This window comes from Nicotiana sylvestris, chromosome 6, assembly GCF_000393655.2.
Source record: "Nicotiana sylvestris chromosome 6, ASM39365v2, whole genome shotgun sequence".
Classification (NCBI taxonomy): domain Eukaryota; kingdom Viridiplantae; phylum Streptophyta; class Magnoliopsida; order Solanales; family Solanaceae; genus Nicotiana; species Nicotiana sylvestris.
Genome location: NC_091062.1, coordinates 177,768,018 through 177,785,233, shown reverse-complemented (window position 1 = coordinate 177,785,233; position 17,216 = coordinate 177,768,018). Strand labels below are relative to the sequence as shown.

At 36.3% G+C, this 17,216-nt stretch overlaps 1 protein-coding gene across 1 annotated transcript; it reads left to right on the top strand.

The window, feature by feature from the left end:
* The first annotated feature begins 3,983 nt into the window (after positions 1–3,983).
* LOC104227238 (protein disulfide isomerase-like 5-2) lies at positions 3,984–12,117 on the top strand. Its single transcript, XM_009779443.2, has 5 exons — positions 3,984–4,349; positions 6,227–6,330; positions 8,682–9,052; positions 9,552–9,859; positions 11,477–12,117. Exons 1-5 carry the CDS (start codon positions 4,116–4,118, stop codon positions 11,795–11,797), a joined length of 1,338 nt encoding a protein of 445 aa, XP_009777745.1. The 5' UTR covers positions 3,984–4,115; the 3' UTR covers positions 11,798–12,117.
* Positions 12,118–17,216: the final 5,099 nt, after the last annotated feature.

Genomic DNA, 17,216 nt, shown 5'->3' with positions numbered 1-17,216 from the left:
TGATTAGCATCAATTTTGTTTAAAGCAGGGCATCCAGAAGTGTTTATTTGAGTTGGTAAGTCCTCCCTTCTCTTATCTTTTCTGTCCATTTTGTCCTCTTCCTTTCTTCTCATTTTTTCGTGAATAGACTGAAAATTGACCAAGGTTCTGAACCTAGGCTTTCCTTTTTTTACTTCTTCTTCTGGATCGATCCATGTCTGTATTTGTTCCGGCTGTGTTTCAGTTTTCCTTTCAACTTTTAAACGTTGTTTTATTCACTCGTCATTCTTAATTGTCATTCATGACTTTAAGCTTCTGATTTTTAGTTGTATGATTAGTTTAATTAGATGTTGTTGACTTGGTAATATAATTAATTCTAGCTTATTATTTGGTTTAAATCAGTCGTTTAGTTTAGATTTTGGTTTTGAAATTTTTTAATTGGTTTCTTCTTCTGCTTTTCATGAATTACCAAATGGATTTTCTGGTTGGCTTTGGGCTTTGGGGTCATTTCTGACCCATTTTCAAGGGAAACCCGCTCAATTGGGTTTAAGCTATTAGGTCAACCTGACCCGTGAGATAGGCTGGGGTAATTGACCGGGGTTTAAGGGTTAGTTTGGGGAATTTAGGTAAGGGAATCTCTTTTAACTGATTGAGGAAGCTTCTTAGAAGATGGGGTGGGGACTAATGCGAAATTTGATTTTTGAACCTAAGGCTATCTAAGCAAGAATGAAAATATCAAAAGGGTAAAAGTGCAATAAACTGAATTCCTCTTGCTGCCCTAAAAGCTTGCCTATAAAGGCACTCTTTCTTCAGGCTTAAGGCAGAGATTGGAGGGACTAAAAAATTCTAAAAAGGTTGCAGACGACTAAGCTAAAAAAACACTTGAAAACTCTTGCATTTTGGGTAGAAGTTGATCTAATTCTGCAAGTTTAGTCTTTCAATTTTGAAACCTTCGAAGAATTTCTAGCTTATTCTGGGATTAAAAGATGATTTGAGGGCTGTTAGATCACTGTTCCATTGCTGATCTTGAGTTGACTTCTACTGTTACTTCCTGTTTGTTTGGTTTACTGCTGCTGCTTCCCTCTGACCTCAAGCTTGATTTTTCTGGTTTTGTTTTGCTATAATCAGGTACATGTTCCTGAATCCTATTTAATGTGAAGCTTGAGTTGAAGTATGAAATGGAAATTGGGAGTTTTAAGCACAGTCTCAACTTGTTTTGTTCATAGCTTAATTTCATCATCTTTTTTTTTGAATTATTGAGTTATCTAGTGCATTGAATTCTGCTGGATGCTGACAATACCCTTCTGAGAGCTATATTTGGTTGTACTCAATGGGAAATCAATTTTCTATCAAGTATCTTGTAGCTAGATGTTGTTTATCTTGCATTATTCTGGAAAACTCGATGAATAACTAGTTTGGTCACATCAGTAGTTAGATTGTGCATTCGACCATGTTAGATCGTGCAGATTCTATTAGGTCTCTTCCTGCTATGTAATGCATCTGGTTATTACAACATATTTCGTTGTATTTCAATAGCATTGCATTCATGCAATAGGTAACTGAATGTTTCTTAAGTAGTAATGAATAGAAGTCATGCTTAAAAGAAAAGGAAAATGATTCAAGTTACTTTAAGAGTCAAGTTGTGCATTGACTTATTTATGATGTGCTTTTTTTAAAAATATATTTAGTTTAAGATTGATGTTTAGATTTGCATTTGTTCATTGGAGAGTCCCATACAATTCTATTTGTCAATTATAGGTATTGAACAGAGTTTTAAGCACATTTGAAATTGTCTTTTGAAATTAGTTGAAGGTTGATTCTAGCATGATTGATTGTTATTGAATGCTCTGTTGGTACCATGTCAATATTTCTGATTTCAGCTGCCATTTATGCGCCAAGAGACTCGAACTCGAGTCTGGTCTTCCTCAGGCCTTAGTTCTCAAAAGATTGGGCTATTCTTTGGGCTTTGGATCATGAGGCCACTTAAAACGGAGTTGCAGGCTTCATCATATCGGGCCTGCTTGTTTCAAATTTCCTTTTCATTTGCTGAAGATGGCATGAGCCAGTTAACAATCAGATCTGTCCTTTTCTTTAACGCGAAAGTTTCTGTTTAGGCTAGTATGAGCATTAGATTTAAAAAAAGGTTAAAAATCCCAACTCTTTAGTGCATAATGATTTAGATTTCGTTAATTAGTCGAAGCATGATGGCCCTCACTTAATCGATTTTAATCCTTAGAATCCGAGGCGAGCCATTTAGCAAATTTTCATGGCCCTCGCAAAGTTAACAACGCATAGTTGCTTTAGGCGCGTTATTTTAATAATATTACCTTCTTAAATTCGGGTGCGCATTTTATGTGACCCAAATCCAAATCTTAATAACGTTGAATAAATGTGTTTCGGATTGTGGGTGCATTTCATGTGGCGCGGTCCAAAGACATGTTTTAGACGACGTTAAATCTTCTTTAAAATTAATTAAAGTGATTGATAATTTAAAATTATACCATAGGCTAAAACATGTATTAAAATCAAATAATAGGCCAATTATAATGGTTTAAGCGACCGTGCTAGAACCACGGAACTCGGGAATGCCTAACACCTTCTCCCGGGTTAACAGAATTCCTTACTTAGAATTTCTGGTTCGCAGACTTCAAAAGGAAAGTCCAATTTCCTCGATTTGGGATTTTAAAATAAACCGGTGACTAGGGACACCAGAAAACAAACCATCCCAAATGGCGACTCTGAATAAAATAAATAAATAATCCCATTTCGAATAATGTCACTTTAATCGGAAAACTCCTTATATATACCCTCGGGTGTAGTAAATAAGAGGTGTGACAATTATGGGTACTAACTTACAACTAGGGGTGTCAATGGATATTCGAAAACCGACTAAACCGATCGAACCGTACCGCACCGAACCGATTTTTAGGTTTCTTTTTAAGAAACCGTAGGTTTTGATATAAATCTATAACCGTACCGATAATTAGGGTAGGTTTTTTATTTTATAAAAATAAACCGGAAAAATACCGAACCGTATCGAATAAATTTTACATGTGGAAAATATATTTATTTAGTAAGTTTAAAAATAATAATGCATTAAATTTTCTTTAGGCCTTGGAATTATAAAAACTATTACAAGCCAACAAGTAATTAAACTCAAAATACTAATTCCTAAAACCTATTGTGCTACTTCTACTTAAACTAAGTTATTTCAAGTATCTTTATTAGCAAGACACAAAGTATTCTAGCAATTATGAGTAGCAAACTACAATGTATTGAATATGTTTCTTTTCATATAATTTAGATTTATCTTTTTGAATATTTAATCTTCTATAGACTTTATTCTTGAGTCCCAACCTGGTATATCTTTCAACTCGTGTGATTTATATTTTCTTTGCCTTTGTTTGATTTCTTTTACGTTGTTGTAGAATAGTTGATGGATTTATACTCTAGCCATTTTTTTTAATTTATCACCCTTTAAACAGTAAAAATGTCTAGAGAGTTTTGCTAAGTCCTATAAAAGAACGTATGTTATTGCATTCTACTTCTACTGATGAATTTTACATGATATTAAAAAAAATCGAAAATTAACCGAACCGTAGCGATACCGAAGAGAAACCGACATGATTGAGACGGTTTTGAAAAGTCTAATTTTTATTATATATAATAGAATAACCGAAAAATTGGTATGATACAAATTTTATAAAATAACAAACCGAACCATTGACACCTCTACTTACAACGACATGAATGTTATACTAAATTTTTATGTTAACTATCCCACATTGGAAATGTAATAATAAAATCACGATTATATAATCCTGAAATTATTAATATAAACATGTTACAATAAACCTATTTTAAAAAAAAATACTACATTGTTTTACTTTTCAAACAACAATATAGTGGTATAAAGTAGATAGAGGTAATATTTATTTCTCTTTTTAGAGTTTACTTTAAAATTCATATTTTCTTTTAGTAAATTATTTGAAGAAGAAAATCAATTGAACAGACCTCGAAGGCCGAAGCTAAATTCTCGTCTACATCAAAGTGGCACAATGAAATAAACAGAAAAAGAACCAAATCTAAGTGTTTAGATCCCATCATTCATTTTCATTCAACTGCTACAATTTGAAATGAATATGCTTTTTCTCTCTGTCTCCATCTTCCTCCTCTTAGCTCCGGCGTCATTGCCGTCGATCGCGGCGGCGGAGACGGAGCAGCAGAAGCAGCAACAGTTCGCCGTTGACGGCGGGAAAGTATTGGAGCTTGGTGAATCCAACTTCGATGCCGCAATTTCCACCTTCGATTATATTCTCGTCGATTTCTATGCTCCTTGGTGTGGCCACTGCAAACGTCTTGCTCCTGAGGTCCATTTCCTTTTTTAATTGGTCGGGATCATATCTGATGATTTCGTATTTATTTATTTATTTAGTCAACTATTTTACTTTCTACTTGCGATTTATAGCTGATTTAAGCATATATCAGAGACCTGTACTTTAATTGAATTAAGGTCCTGCTTGAGTGTAGTCAGTCGTAGGTGCAAAGTACTTTACTTACTGTTGTAAGTGGATAACTGCAATAAATACAGTTGCTTTTCTTTAGTTTAAGTGTGAGTAAGAGCAAATCAGGTATACGTGATAATTGACCTCAATTACAAAGAAGACAAGCCAATGAGTTGAATGAATTAAGAACTGCAAAACTAGAATAAGCATATAATGAGAGTTTGATACTTTTGCTGGAATATGTAATCTAAATTAGACTATAGATCTTTTCTCTTTTTATGATAGTAGTGTTCGAGCCAGCTTGTGCACACTCAGACTATTTCACTAGGTACTGCTATGTCCCCCAATACAAGTACCGAGTAACTTTGTCCACTAAGGATTAGGCAGATAGGAAGAATAACCTGGTCTTTTTGTCTCTGATGGGTTTTGAACCTTGATCTTTGAGCACTACTAGACCATGCACTTGGGTGCCAAATCGGAGTATAAATCATAGAGGGGCTAATTGCAGCTTTTGTCCCTACTTCAGGGCTTTTGCGATCTCTTTCCTAGATATGATACTTAGTCTGGATGTCGCAAGTGTTATTGCTTGGTCTATCAGAGAAGGCAGATTGAAACCTCCTTTATACTGAAGAACATGCGCCAGTTTTTAATTTTGAATTTTGAAAAGGAAATTTCCATTATTATCTTCAACTTTATATCCATTACCTTCAAATTGTAATCCTTTTATTTCAAGAGGTTAAGGAGCAAATATTTGGGGCTAACTATAGAAACTGAATACCTGATATAAAATTAAAAAAAAAAATTGCAACTGATTAGCTATTGGCATGGTCATTAATATGAAATTGCAAATGGTTGTGTTTGTTTTTGATCAAATGCCGTTTGCTGTACAGTCAAACATATAAATTTACTGGTGGATGGACACCGTAATTGTTTTTGTAAGGTCCAAATGCTATGTTTGTTTACCTTTTTGGGAAAGAAACGAAACATGGTTAGATATTTTCTGAAGCAAGTGATAGTTACAGTAGAAAAAGAGACAAAGAAAGAACTACGGACGGTTGCATTTCTACCTTAATTTATAAAAGATTATCCAACTAAATTTAAAAAGGTTGCATACTTTCCAGCGAAAAGGTAACTAGCCTCTAGAATGATTATGTCATGTAGGCAATACATAGATTTGGATTTTCATTCATTTTGTGAAAGTAATCCCTACATTATTATTCGCCTGCATAATAATGTGTATGTTATTATTCACCGCATACAAGTCCTGCATTATAATTTCTATAACTAGTACTTGAACCAAACGACCCTAAGAGTATTATCTCTCTGTTAGATGGCTTCTGTGTTAGTGTGGGAGGAGAGTGTTTTGCTGGTTGGCCATATGGAACTGCTTGAGAGATGAGGTTGCAATGGTTCTTTATATACATTGATAATCTTAATATCAATCATATCTTAAACTACAATGAGCCCCTCCCCCCTCCAATTTTTTTTTTTTTTTTTTTTTTTTTTTGCATTTAATATTGCCTTCAATATTTGCTTCTCTTCTCAAGAAAAGAACCTCTTTATTGTGTACTCTGCTAGAAGTATAGAATGCGAACAGCATTGTCTTCCAGACTTCCAGGATAACTTGGGTTAACTTAAGTTTAAGTTCTTTGCAGTTGGAATTTTGTGTGATTTCATGTGATTTTTCTGAATTTTTGGAATTTTGACCTCTAGCAATCTGACAAAGTTTAAGTTCTTTGCAGTTGGACAAAACTGCTCGCATTCTTGCTGAATTGAAGCAGCCCCTAGTTATTGCAAAAATAGATGCTGACAAATACAAACGTGTTGGTTCAAAATATGACATCGAGTACGTGTGCCTTGACCTTATATCATTAAATCATTTTTTGATATTAGTTTTACAATGTATGAACTGCATCTGTTTAATCAGGTTTGCAAGAACTGAGAAGAAGAGTAGTTATTCATTAATTCGATAAGACATTTTTCTTATCATTCTTCGAGGGCTATCATTTAGTGATATTCATAATCAAAATAGATGTCAAACTCAGTAGTGCAGTGCAGGCCACAGATCTAAGAGGCTGATTCCGGATTTCCCAGCCAATTAACCATTCCTTCCTGAAGTGATAGTGATCACAACAGTTTGCTTTAAAACTTGGATTTTGTTTTTACTATCTTAAATGTACCATATGGGCAATTTTTTACGTATGCACATGCATAAAAAGCAGATAATATGTGTTTGGAAGTAGAGGAGTTACAAGACACTGAAGTTGATAAGCAAAAAAGGCTAGATGCTGAAAGCTTATTGAGGGCCCTGCCACATCTATCTTCCATGTCAGTACATTCTGCCATGTCCTCTTTTGTCTTTCCTTTCCCTTGAACCTCCATTAGTTCTACCTCTGATTATAATATGGTCTCCTTTGTTTCTGTCCTCTCTCAGTCTAGGATCTTCATCTATATTGTTCTTTCCTCTTTCTGTGACTCATCATAGTTCTGATTAATGAGTTACGGGCCGGTGTTAACGAGAGATTGGAAGTTTGGAGACAGACCCTGGAGTCTAAGGGTTTCAAGCTAAGCAGAACGAAGACGGAATACCTCGAGTGTAAGTTCAACGCTGAGCCGGGGGAAGTGGACGTGGATGTGAGGCTTGAGTCACAGGTTATCCCAAGTAGAGGCAGCTTCAAGTACCTTGGTTCGGTTATCCACGTGGGAGGGGAGATCGACGAGGATGTCACACACCGTATTGGGGTAGGATGGATGAAGTGGAGGTTAGCATCTGGAGTCTTGTGTGACAAGAGAGTGCCAACGATACTTAAAGGTAAGTTCTATAAAGCGGTGGTTAGACCGGCCATGATGTATGGGGCTGAGTGTTGGCCTGTTAAGAACTCACATATCCAAAAGATGAAAGTAGCAGAAATGAGGATGTTGAGGTGGATGTGCGGGCACACTAGGATGGATAAGATTAGGAATGATGATATACGGGAGAAGGTGTACGTGGCTCCCATTGATGACAAGATGCGGGAAGCGAGGCTCAGATGGTTCGGGCATGTACAGAGGAGAAGCCCAGATGCTACAGTAAGGAGGTGTGAGCGGCTGGTTGTGGAAGGCACGAGAAGAGGTAGAGGGCGGCCTGAGAAGTATTGGAGAGAGGTGATCATGCAGGATATGGCGAAGTTTCAGATTTCCGAGGACATGACACTTGATAGGAAGTTGTGGAGGTCGAGTATTACGGTTGTAGGCTAGGAGGTAGTTGAGTCTTGCGTTACTTTGTACCTTTGTGAGCCTAGTCCGGTAGGGTTTTGTCTAAGATAGCTAGGGGCAATGTCGTGTCTTACTATTTTCTATTTTCGACGCAGGATCCATTTACTAGCCATCGTTTTTGCTTTGCATTTTTTTTCCCTGTATTTTATGTTCCAATTTTTCCTATGATTTCCGTGGTGAATCTAATATTCTCTCTTTTTGTCTTTTTATTATCTTGAGCCGAGGGTCTTTTGGAAACAGCCTCTCTACCCCTTCGAGGTAGGGGTAAGGTCTGCGTACACACTACCCTCCCTAGACCCCACTTGTGGAATTTTACTAGGTTGTTGTTGTTGTTGTTGTTGTTGTCTCTCGTGCTTATATAGTGCTGATACTTCTGTGGTTATTTTTGGGGACTCATGTTATAAGCTGGAGTAGGAAGTATCCTTTGTCAAGTCTGTTGGAGAGGCGGAGTAGCCAGGTGACATATAGGGGGGAGGGTGTAATCAGGAGAGTTAAAACTGATGGACAAAAGATAAGACAAGTCGTAACGGGATCGAGTTTTTTAATTGGGAAATTTTGAAATTGGGTTCTGATGTACTTTCTGAACCGTCATTATTTTAAATGAGGCTGTATTATCCCGAGAGTTCAGCTGTTGCGCAATTCAATTTTGTTTTTCCGCGAGAGTGTGGAAACTGAAAAGCTTCCAATGGAAGACTTATTAGATGCTCTTTGCTCTCCCTTGAACAAATAAATAAAAACTATGCTGAGCTGCAGGAATGCACATGCTTTACGGAAATTAGATCAGTTCCTTCCTTGCTTATGGAATTAAAAGATACTGAAGTACTTATTATTATTATTATTATTATTATTATTATTATTATTATTATTATTATTTTATAAGAAGATATTGAAGTAATTCTTTTTTCTTTGTTTCTCTCTTTTTTTCTTTTGGTCTCAATGCAGTGGATATCCAACTTTGAAGATATTTATGCATGGAGTTCCAACAGATTACTATGGACCAAGAAAAGCAGATTTACTTGTACGATTCTTGAAGAAGTTTGTTGCTCCTGATGTGGCAATACTGAATTCTGACTCAGCTATTAGTGAATTTGTTGAAGCAGCCGGCACTAGCTTTCCTATATTCATAGGCTTTGGTTTGAATGAATCTGCTATATCACATTTTGCAGTAAAATACAAGAAAAGAGCATGGTTTTCTGTGGCAAAAGATTTCTCGGATAAAACCATGGAGTTCTATGATTTTGACAAAATACCTGCTTTGGTAGCTCGTCATCCAAACTATGATGAGCAAAGCATCTTCTATGGCCCCTTTGAAGGTTAGCTTTTCATCAACTGTCATATTAGGCTTTGGAATTAATTAAAATCTCACCCTGCTTATGAAGATAGTATCTCATCCTTCTAGAAACAAATAACAATTAACACTTGTTCATCCCTTGGGAAGCAACTGCGCAAACAAGAATCTTGCCATATTTAGACACATAATAACAATAGCACCTGCACTGTGTTTTAAAAACTTGCTTTTGTTCAAGGCATTGGCCCTTATGGTGTCACTTTAAAGCAGATGTCAACAATAATGTATTAGTCACTCTCCAGGTCCTGCTATGTACTTAAACAATGTGGATCAAGCATATAGTGCCATGAAAAATTGCTGGGAGACAGCAGTAAGTTCTTAAATTTCAGTGTGTCCAAAAACCTACTGCTAGTTATAGTGCCTTTAAAAAGGATGATTTAAGAATCTGCAGCTGAATTTGTTTCTTGAAGATTTTTATGAAATAATGGTGAATATCTGAACCTTCTTCCTGCTATGGATCACAGAAAAATTCCTTGAGGATTATATCAAGCAGAGTTTGCTCCCGCTGGCTTTGCCCATTACTGAAGAAACTCTGAGGTTGCTGAAAGATGATGAGAGGAAAGTTATTCTGACGATTTTGGAAGATGAAACTGATGAGAGGTCTAAGGGATTAGTGAAACTCCTGAAAGCTGCTGCATCTGCAAACCGCGACTTCATGTTTGTTTTTGTTGGGTTCAAGCAATGGCAAGAGTTTGCTGAATCATTTGAAGTTTCTAAGAAAACTAAACTGCCAAAAATGGTTGTTTGGGACGGAGATGAGGAGTACTTTTCAGTAAGTTCAATTACTTTTTTTTCCTCCCTTTTCATGTTAGGCTTTTGAATAGTTGACTTAGTGGCAAGCATGTTTTCCTGTTTCTCTTTAAATCTTAGAAATGTCCTCTCTCTGTCTTCAGTCTCTCATAGTTAAAAAATTACCACCCAAAAATTTCAGTCGCACAAATATTGTAGAGCTATGTCAAGTGGTTAAAACTGTGGATATGATCTTTTTTTTTTTTTTTGGAGAAGGAAATGTATCCAATATATTAATCAAATCATCAGCACAGAGTTTGTACTGGAAACCCAAATTTACATCTTGAAATGCTGAAACAAAAAGCAGAAACCAAAAATCCTTGTTCTTCTTACAAACTTCTAAGATTGAAACCTGACCATCTATATATTCTTGTTTACACCAAAAACTAAACAGAAGAATACAATTCATTTCAATCTTCTATGTAGAGCTACTTGTATCTTCAAAGCATCTAGAATTCCTCTCTTTCCAAACAGTCCACCAAATAGCTGCCAGGACAATTTTCCATCTGTCTTTGTTGGATGTAGCGCTTCCCCCAGTTTTCCAACTAGACAAAAGTTCATAAGGTCTTCCTGGCATTGTCCATCTAATACCCCTGAGATTGATGAACAGATTTATAAGACCCCACAACAACAATCAACACCCAAATCAACTCAACCGAATAACTCCCACAATTGGCTCGTTACTCTACAATGTAGAAACAGATTGCTAATTGTCTCTGCATCTTGTCCACACAGATAACATCTTGAGCAAATTGGCAGTCCTCTTTTCCTTAAATTTTCCTGAGTGAGCACTGCTTCATTGGCCACCAGCCAAGTAAATCATGCGACTATGTATGGTATCTTTACTTTCCAAATGTGTTTCCAAGGCCATAAATTGATTTGAGATCCCTCTTAATTCTTCGAGTCCTTGTATGCTGAGCTAACTGGATATGATCTTTTTCTAGACTCTGTTATTACATCTTTTGTGTGCACTTATGTTTCCTTGATGCCTGAGTACGAGTAACTCTTAGATGTAGACTTACCTGGCTTCCTAATTAGTTAGCGAGTTGAAACAATCTATTGGCATTGGCTTTGGGAAATATATTATTCTTCAAAAAGAATCCTGCAAATAGAGAGATGCATTATGGTGAAGCCAAAGAGGAAGTGGCAGTATGAACTTGAGTATTATCCATGTCCACTCTAGGCATTGCATGTTTGTGGACCCTTATCAAGTGTAGGAAATATAATTTAGGTTAACGTGCTTTATGTTTGGAGTCTGGACTTCCTGCTAGTACAACACGGCTAAAATATAATGCCTTCAACTTATGGACTAAAGTGAACCATGGACTCTTAATCATTTTTGCTTAATGCGCTGACTGAAATAAGCAACAGGGATAAACAGTACTTGAGCATACATTTTAAATGGCATCATTTCAGTGGATGAAATTTTATCACGTTTTTAATCCGAGTCTGTGAGATGCTTTTTTTGAATAATATCTATGCAGGCTACATACTTCTAATTTTCAGTGACTGATCGGGAGTGAACAAGTAGTTACACATAATCTAGAACAAGTCCCTTTTGACTAAATCAGTAAAATTAAAAATAGTACTCATGCAACAGGTTGTTGGCTCGGACAGTATTGAAGATGAAGATCAGGGGTCCCAAATTACACAATTTATTCAAGGATACAAAGATGGAAATGTTATTCAGAAACGTATTAGCTCTGCTTCTTTCATGGGATTCGTGAACTCAATGATCGGAGTTGGAACAGTAACAATCATAGTGTTTGTGGTCGCAGTGGTGATGATCATCCAATCTTTAAAAGAGGAGCCCTTAAGGGTTGGTACAAGAGATGAGGGAGATTATCCGAGCAGCTCCACCTCTCAGCCGGAAGACAGACAACCACTTCGTTCTGGAGACAAACAAGACAAGGAAGATTAAGTTTTGTATTGCAGAACTTCCAACCTCAATCTAACCTGAAATAGTTAGCTTGAAAATCCTCGACAGGAAGACCAAACTACACGTTGGTCTTAGAGTGTTGTTAAGTTTCATTCTCACCATGATCACAGCTCTTGTTATCTTAAGGAAGTGAACGGCTATACTTGTAGGAATTCTGTACCCAGGGGTTGGTAAAGCAGACTAATGCTTCAAGTTGTGCTATTTTTTGTATTATTTATAGTAAAATATGGAGGTAAACTTAGTTTCCCACTGTATAAATTTGTTTAAAACTAGAAATGATGCTGCTGCCAGTGGTTCTTTTCCGTACAATCTAAAACACCATTGCTTGTTTGGCGATTAGTGAGTATTGAACGCATAGTGGACCAATAAGGCCACTTAGGTACAGGGTGTTGACTGTATAAGCATCCTACAAAAAAGAAAAGGAAAAAGAACAACTAAAATAGTTGAAATATATGCGAGGTACGTTAGATAACCGAACAGCCAAGTACTGGAAACGAGCTTCTTCTTAGAAGCCCAAGAGTAAAACCCTAGATAGAAAAGCCCAACGACCCTGGCATAAGTTCGTAAAAATTGCACGGGCGACCAAATACCATTTAATCTATACCCATTTTTTTAAAACTTTTAACTTGTACCCATTTTTTAAACAACTTCAGCCCCCTTTCTCCTCCTCCTTCTCCTCCTCAAAGTTATATCCGCCTCTTCTTTCTCAAACTTCTCCTTCTCCCTTTTCTGCAAGAAATCTGTTACGGCTATGTATATAACCTGTGAATGCAAGTTCCTTGGTGGTTGTCTGAGATTCTACAGTGTGGTGGAGCTACTGAATCTTTTGAATATGTCATCTTAGGGATCATTACTGTTCTTGGTAGTCTGAGTCTTTGTTGTTTTCATTTCAAAGTGGAATGCTTTTTCTGTGTTGCTTCTCTTTTACTGCATTACACACCATTATCATTTATCGTTGTCATTCTCTTATTTTAAAGTTGTAATTGAATCTATAAGCCAGACTTCGACTCCAACATATCATAAAGATAAATCCTCATAAGGATTTCCTAATTGTTTTGTATTTTCGAATATCAGTTGCTTAGCAATAAAAATGGCTGAGCAAAGCTGAGTGTGAGTTAGACGAAATGAGGTTGCTGCATTTAAAGCAGATGATAACATAAAAAGCTTATTTTTTCAGAAAAAACTTCAGCTCTAGAGCTGAAGTTCGCCAGTTACAAACAAAAACTTCAGCTCTAGAGCTGAAGTTCGACAGTTACAAAACAAAAATTTCAGCTCTAGAGCTGAAGTTCGATAGTTAAAAAATAAAAACTTCAGCTCTAGGCCAGTTACAAACAAAAACTTCAGCTCTAGAGCTGAAGTTCGACAGTTACAAAACAAAAACTTCAGCTCTAGAGCTGAAATTTGACAGTTACAAAATAAAAACTTCAACTCTAGCTTACAAACAAAAACTTCAGCTATAAAGCTGAAGTTCGATAGTTAAAAAACAAAAACTTCAGCTCTAGAGTTGAAGCTTACAAACAAAAACTTCAGCTCTAGAGCTGAAGTTCGACAGTTACAAAACAAAAACTTCAACTCTAGAGCTGAACTTCAGGCCCAACTACTAGAATGCTGAAGTTATGCGAAAAAGCGGGTACGCTTGCAAATTTTTTTTTGCAACGCGGGCACAAGTTAAACGTGATACAAAAAATTGGTATAGATGCAAATGCCCCATAAGTTCAAGTGTTCAACTCATTGGCCCATTTCCACTAGTGAGTATGAAATAAAAGCCCAATGACCCTGGCACATAATTGGACAGTGTATTTTTACACAAATAGCCGGTCATATTAATTGTTTACTTTTTTTAGTCATATACACAGATTATATATTAATTATACACAACTATACGTATATAATATATAAACGACTACTATAGCATTCACCGACTACTATTAGTTTAAGTGGTAGGGTGGATAGCTATTTGGGTTAATTCTTTGGAAAGGGATTTTTCGGAAACAACAAATGCTTGAAAAGAAAGACAAGCATATTATGTCACAACTACGTCGTATTGGTTTTACTTTATGATTGCGGTTTTAAATGTGTGGTCTCGAATTTAGGCTATTTGTTGTTAAGTTGTTTGTTGAATTTTTTTAATGTTAATAAACCTTGAGATTCTAATTTCGTCCGTGTGTACTTATATTTTTTCTCGTCAATCATCATGTGTTCTATAAAGACCTTTTGTGTTATAAATATATTATATTATGAATGTTCATTTAGTACTCCGTTGTAAATAAGCTTCTTGAAGAAACTTATCCATATGGGGCTCCACCGTAAATATGTTTATCTATTTAGTACTCTATTGGAAATAAACTTCCTGAAGAAGCTTATCACTTTGGTACCCATTTATGGATAAATATTACCCCCGGTAGAAGATTATCCATACCGGATATAATAAGCTTATCCTTTCAGTACCCAGTTATGGATAAACATTACCCCCTGTAGAAGATTATCCATATCGGATATAATAAGCTTATCCTTTCAGTACCTAGTTATGGATAAACATTACCCCCGGTAGAAGATTATCCATATCGGGTATAATAAACTTATCCTTTCAGTACTCCGTTATGGATAAACATTGCTCTCAGTAGAAGATTATTCATATCTGGTATAGTAGCAGCTTACACAGCAGCTTCCTTTCTTCTATAAATAGAAGAGATTTCAGTTCATTATGTACATCAGCTTGAATTCGAATAATATAACAGTTTCTCTCTATACTTGTCTTTACTTTACAGTCTTTATTTTATAACACGTTATCAGCACGAGACTCTGACATCTCGAGCAAATACTCTGAAAGTATTAGAGGTAAGAACTTTCTTTTCCTAAATAATGTCAAATCTTTCTAAACTTGAATTTGTAGCCCTGGATATATCGGGCAAAAGCTACATGTCTTGGGTGCTTGATACTGAAATTCATCTTGATGTGATGGGTCTGGCAGACACCATCAAGGATAAAAATCAGGCATCAAACCAAGACCGTGCCAAAGCAATGATATTCCTACGCCATCACCTTGATGAGGGCCTGAAAATGGAATATCTCACTATTAAAGATCCAGTCATACTGTGGAATAATTTGAAAGATAGATATGACCACCTGAAGATGGTCGTTCTTCCACAGGCACGTTATGATTGGACTCATCTAAGGCTACAAGATTTTAAATCTATCAGTGAGTATAATTCTGCTATGTTCAGAATTATTTCCCAATTGAAATTATGTGGTGATAATATTACTGATCATGATATGTTGGAGAAAACTTTCACCACTTTTCATGCCTCGAATATGCTCCTGCAGCAGCAATATCGAGAGATGGGATTTAAAAAGTATTCTGAACTTATCTCACATCTTCTTATAGCAGAGCAACATAATGGGCTATTAATGAAAAATCATGAAAGTCGACCTATTGGTTCTTGTCCATTCCCTGAAGTGAATGAGACGAACTTCCACCAAGCTAAACGTGGAAGAGGTCCGTGGCCCCAGTCGTGGTCATGGCCGTGGTCGGGGAAGAAACCCCAATCATGGTAATAATAATGCACCAAAGAAGCCTCCTCACCACCAGCAGTGGAAAAGGAAGGAACAAAAGCATGAAGCGGTGCAAGCGCCAAATGCAGAAAATGCATGCTATAGATGTGGAGGAAAAGGGCACTGGTCACGTACTTGTCGTACGCCAAAGCACCTGGTTGAGCTTTATCAAGCCTCCCTGAAGAAGACAGAGAAAAATGCTGAAGCAAATTTTATTTCTGAAGATAATTTAGACTTCATGCATTTGGATGTAGCTGATTACTTTGCACTCCCAGAAGGAGAAACAAGTCATGTAATCGGTAGTGAATCTGTAGAAATGTAAATATTTTAATTTTTGTTGTTTGTAATAGATAGTATGGTTATGTAATTGTTGTACATAAATAAAAGTTATGCTTTGATAATGATGTTTACTATAATATATTTTATTTATGTTATTTTGAAGAATATGGATAACCCTCAAATTATGTTTGGATCAAAGACAAATCATGAAGATATTTGTGTTATTGATAGTGGAACAACTCATGCCATATTCAACGATCAGAAATACTTTTCTTATTTGCATAAGGAAAAAGCAAATGTTTCAACAATTTCTGGTAATATAAGTTTGATTGAAGGCTCCGGAAGAGCCATAATATTTCTGTCTAAGGGAACAAAACTTATTATAGACAATGCATTGTTCTCCTCCAAGTCCCGAAGAAACTTGTTGAGTTTTATAGATATCCGCCGAAATGGGTATCATGTTGAGACAATAGATGAAATGAACAGGGAATATCTTTGTATTACAAAGAATATTTCTGGCCAGAAATGCATTGTAGAAAAGTTACCAACTTTATCTTCTGGCTTATACTATTCAAAAATTAGTACAATTGAAGCACACTCTATCGTAAACCAGAAGTTTACGGATTCAAATACTTTTGTGCTTTGGCATGGCCGTTTGGGCCATCCCGGATCAATAATGATGAGACGAATTACTGAAAATTCGAGTGGGCATCCATTAAAGAACTTGAAGATTCTTACAAATGACGAATTTTCTTGTGATGCTTGTTATCAAGGAAAAATGATCACTAGACCATCACCAATGAAGGTTGGTATTGAATCCCCTGCCTTTTTAGAGCGTATACATGGGGATATATGTGGACCTATTCACCCACCAAGTGGGTTGTTTAGATATTTTATGGTCCTAATAGATGCATCTTCAAGATGGTCTCATGTGTGCCTACTATCATCTCGCAACCTGGCGTTTGCAAAGCTATTAGCCCAAATAATTCGATTAAGGGCACAATTCCCAGATTATCCTATAAAGGCTATTCGCCTTGATAATGCTGGAGAATTCTCATCTCAAGCTTTTGATGATTATTGTCTATCCGTTGGGATAAAAGTTGAACATCCTGTAGCTTATGTTCATACTCAAAATGGCCTTGCAGAGTCATTTATTAAACGCTTGCAATTGATAGCAAGACCACTACTTATGAAAACAAAATTGCCCACTACTGTTTGGGGCCATGCTATCTTGCATGCAGCATCACTTATCCGTCTTAGACCGACACATTATAATAAATATTCTCCGTCACAATTAGTTTTTGGTCATGAACCAAATATTGCCCATCTACGAATTTTCGGATGTGCTGTATATGTGCCAGTAGCACCACCACAACGTAGTAAGATGGGACCACAGAGAAGGATAGGAATATATGTTGGGTTTGAATCACCCTCTATTATTCGCTATCTTGAACCATTGACAGGAGATTTATTTACTGCTCGATTTGCAGATTGTCGGTTTGATGAAACAAATTTCCCACAATTAGGGGGAGAGAAAAAGGAAATCAAAAGAGAAATTGTGTGGAAAGTT

What these genes read in the sequence shown, in the direction of transcription:
- LOC104227238 (XM_009779443.2), top strand. Translation starts at nt 4,116, where the DNA reads ATGAATATGCTTTTTCTCTCTGTCTCCATCTTCCTCCTCTTAGCTCCG. An exon ending in GGTTCAAAATATGACATCGA is followed by an intron (nt 6,331 to 8,681) that starts GTACGTGTGCCT and finishes GTCTCAATGCAG; the next exon opens with TGGATATCCAACTTTGAAGA. An exon ending in CTTCTATGGCCCCTTTGAAG is followed by an intron (nt 9,053 to 9,551) that starts GTTAGCTTTTCA and finishes TATGGATCACAG; the next exon opens with AAAAATTCCTTGAGGATTAT.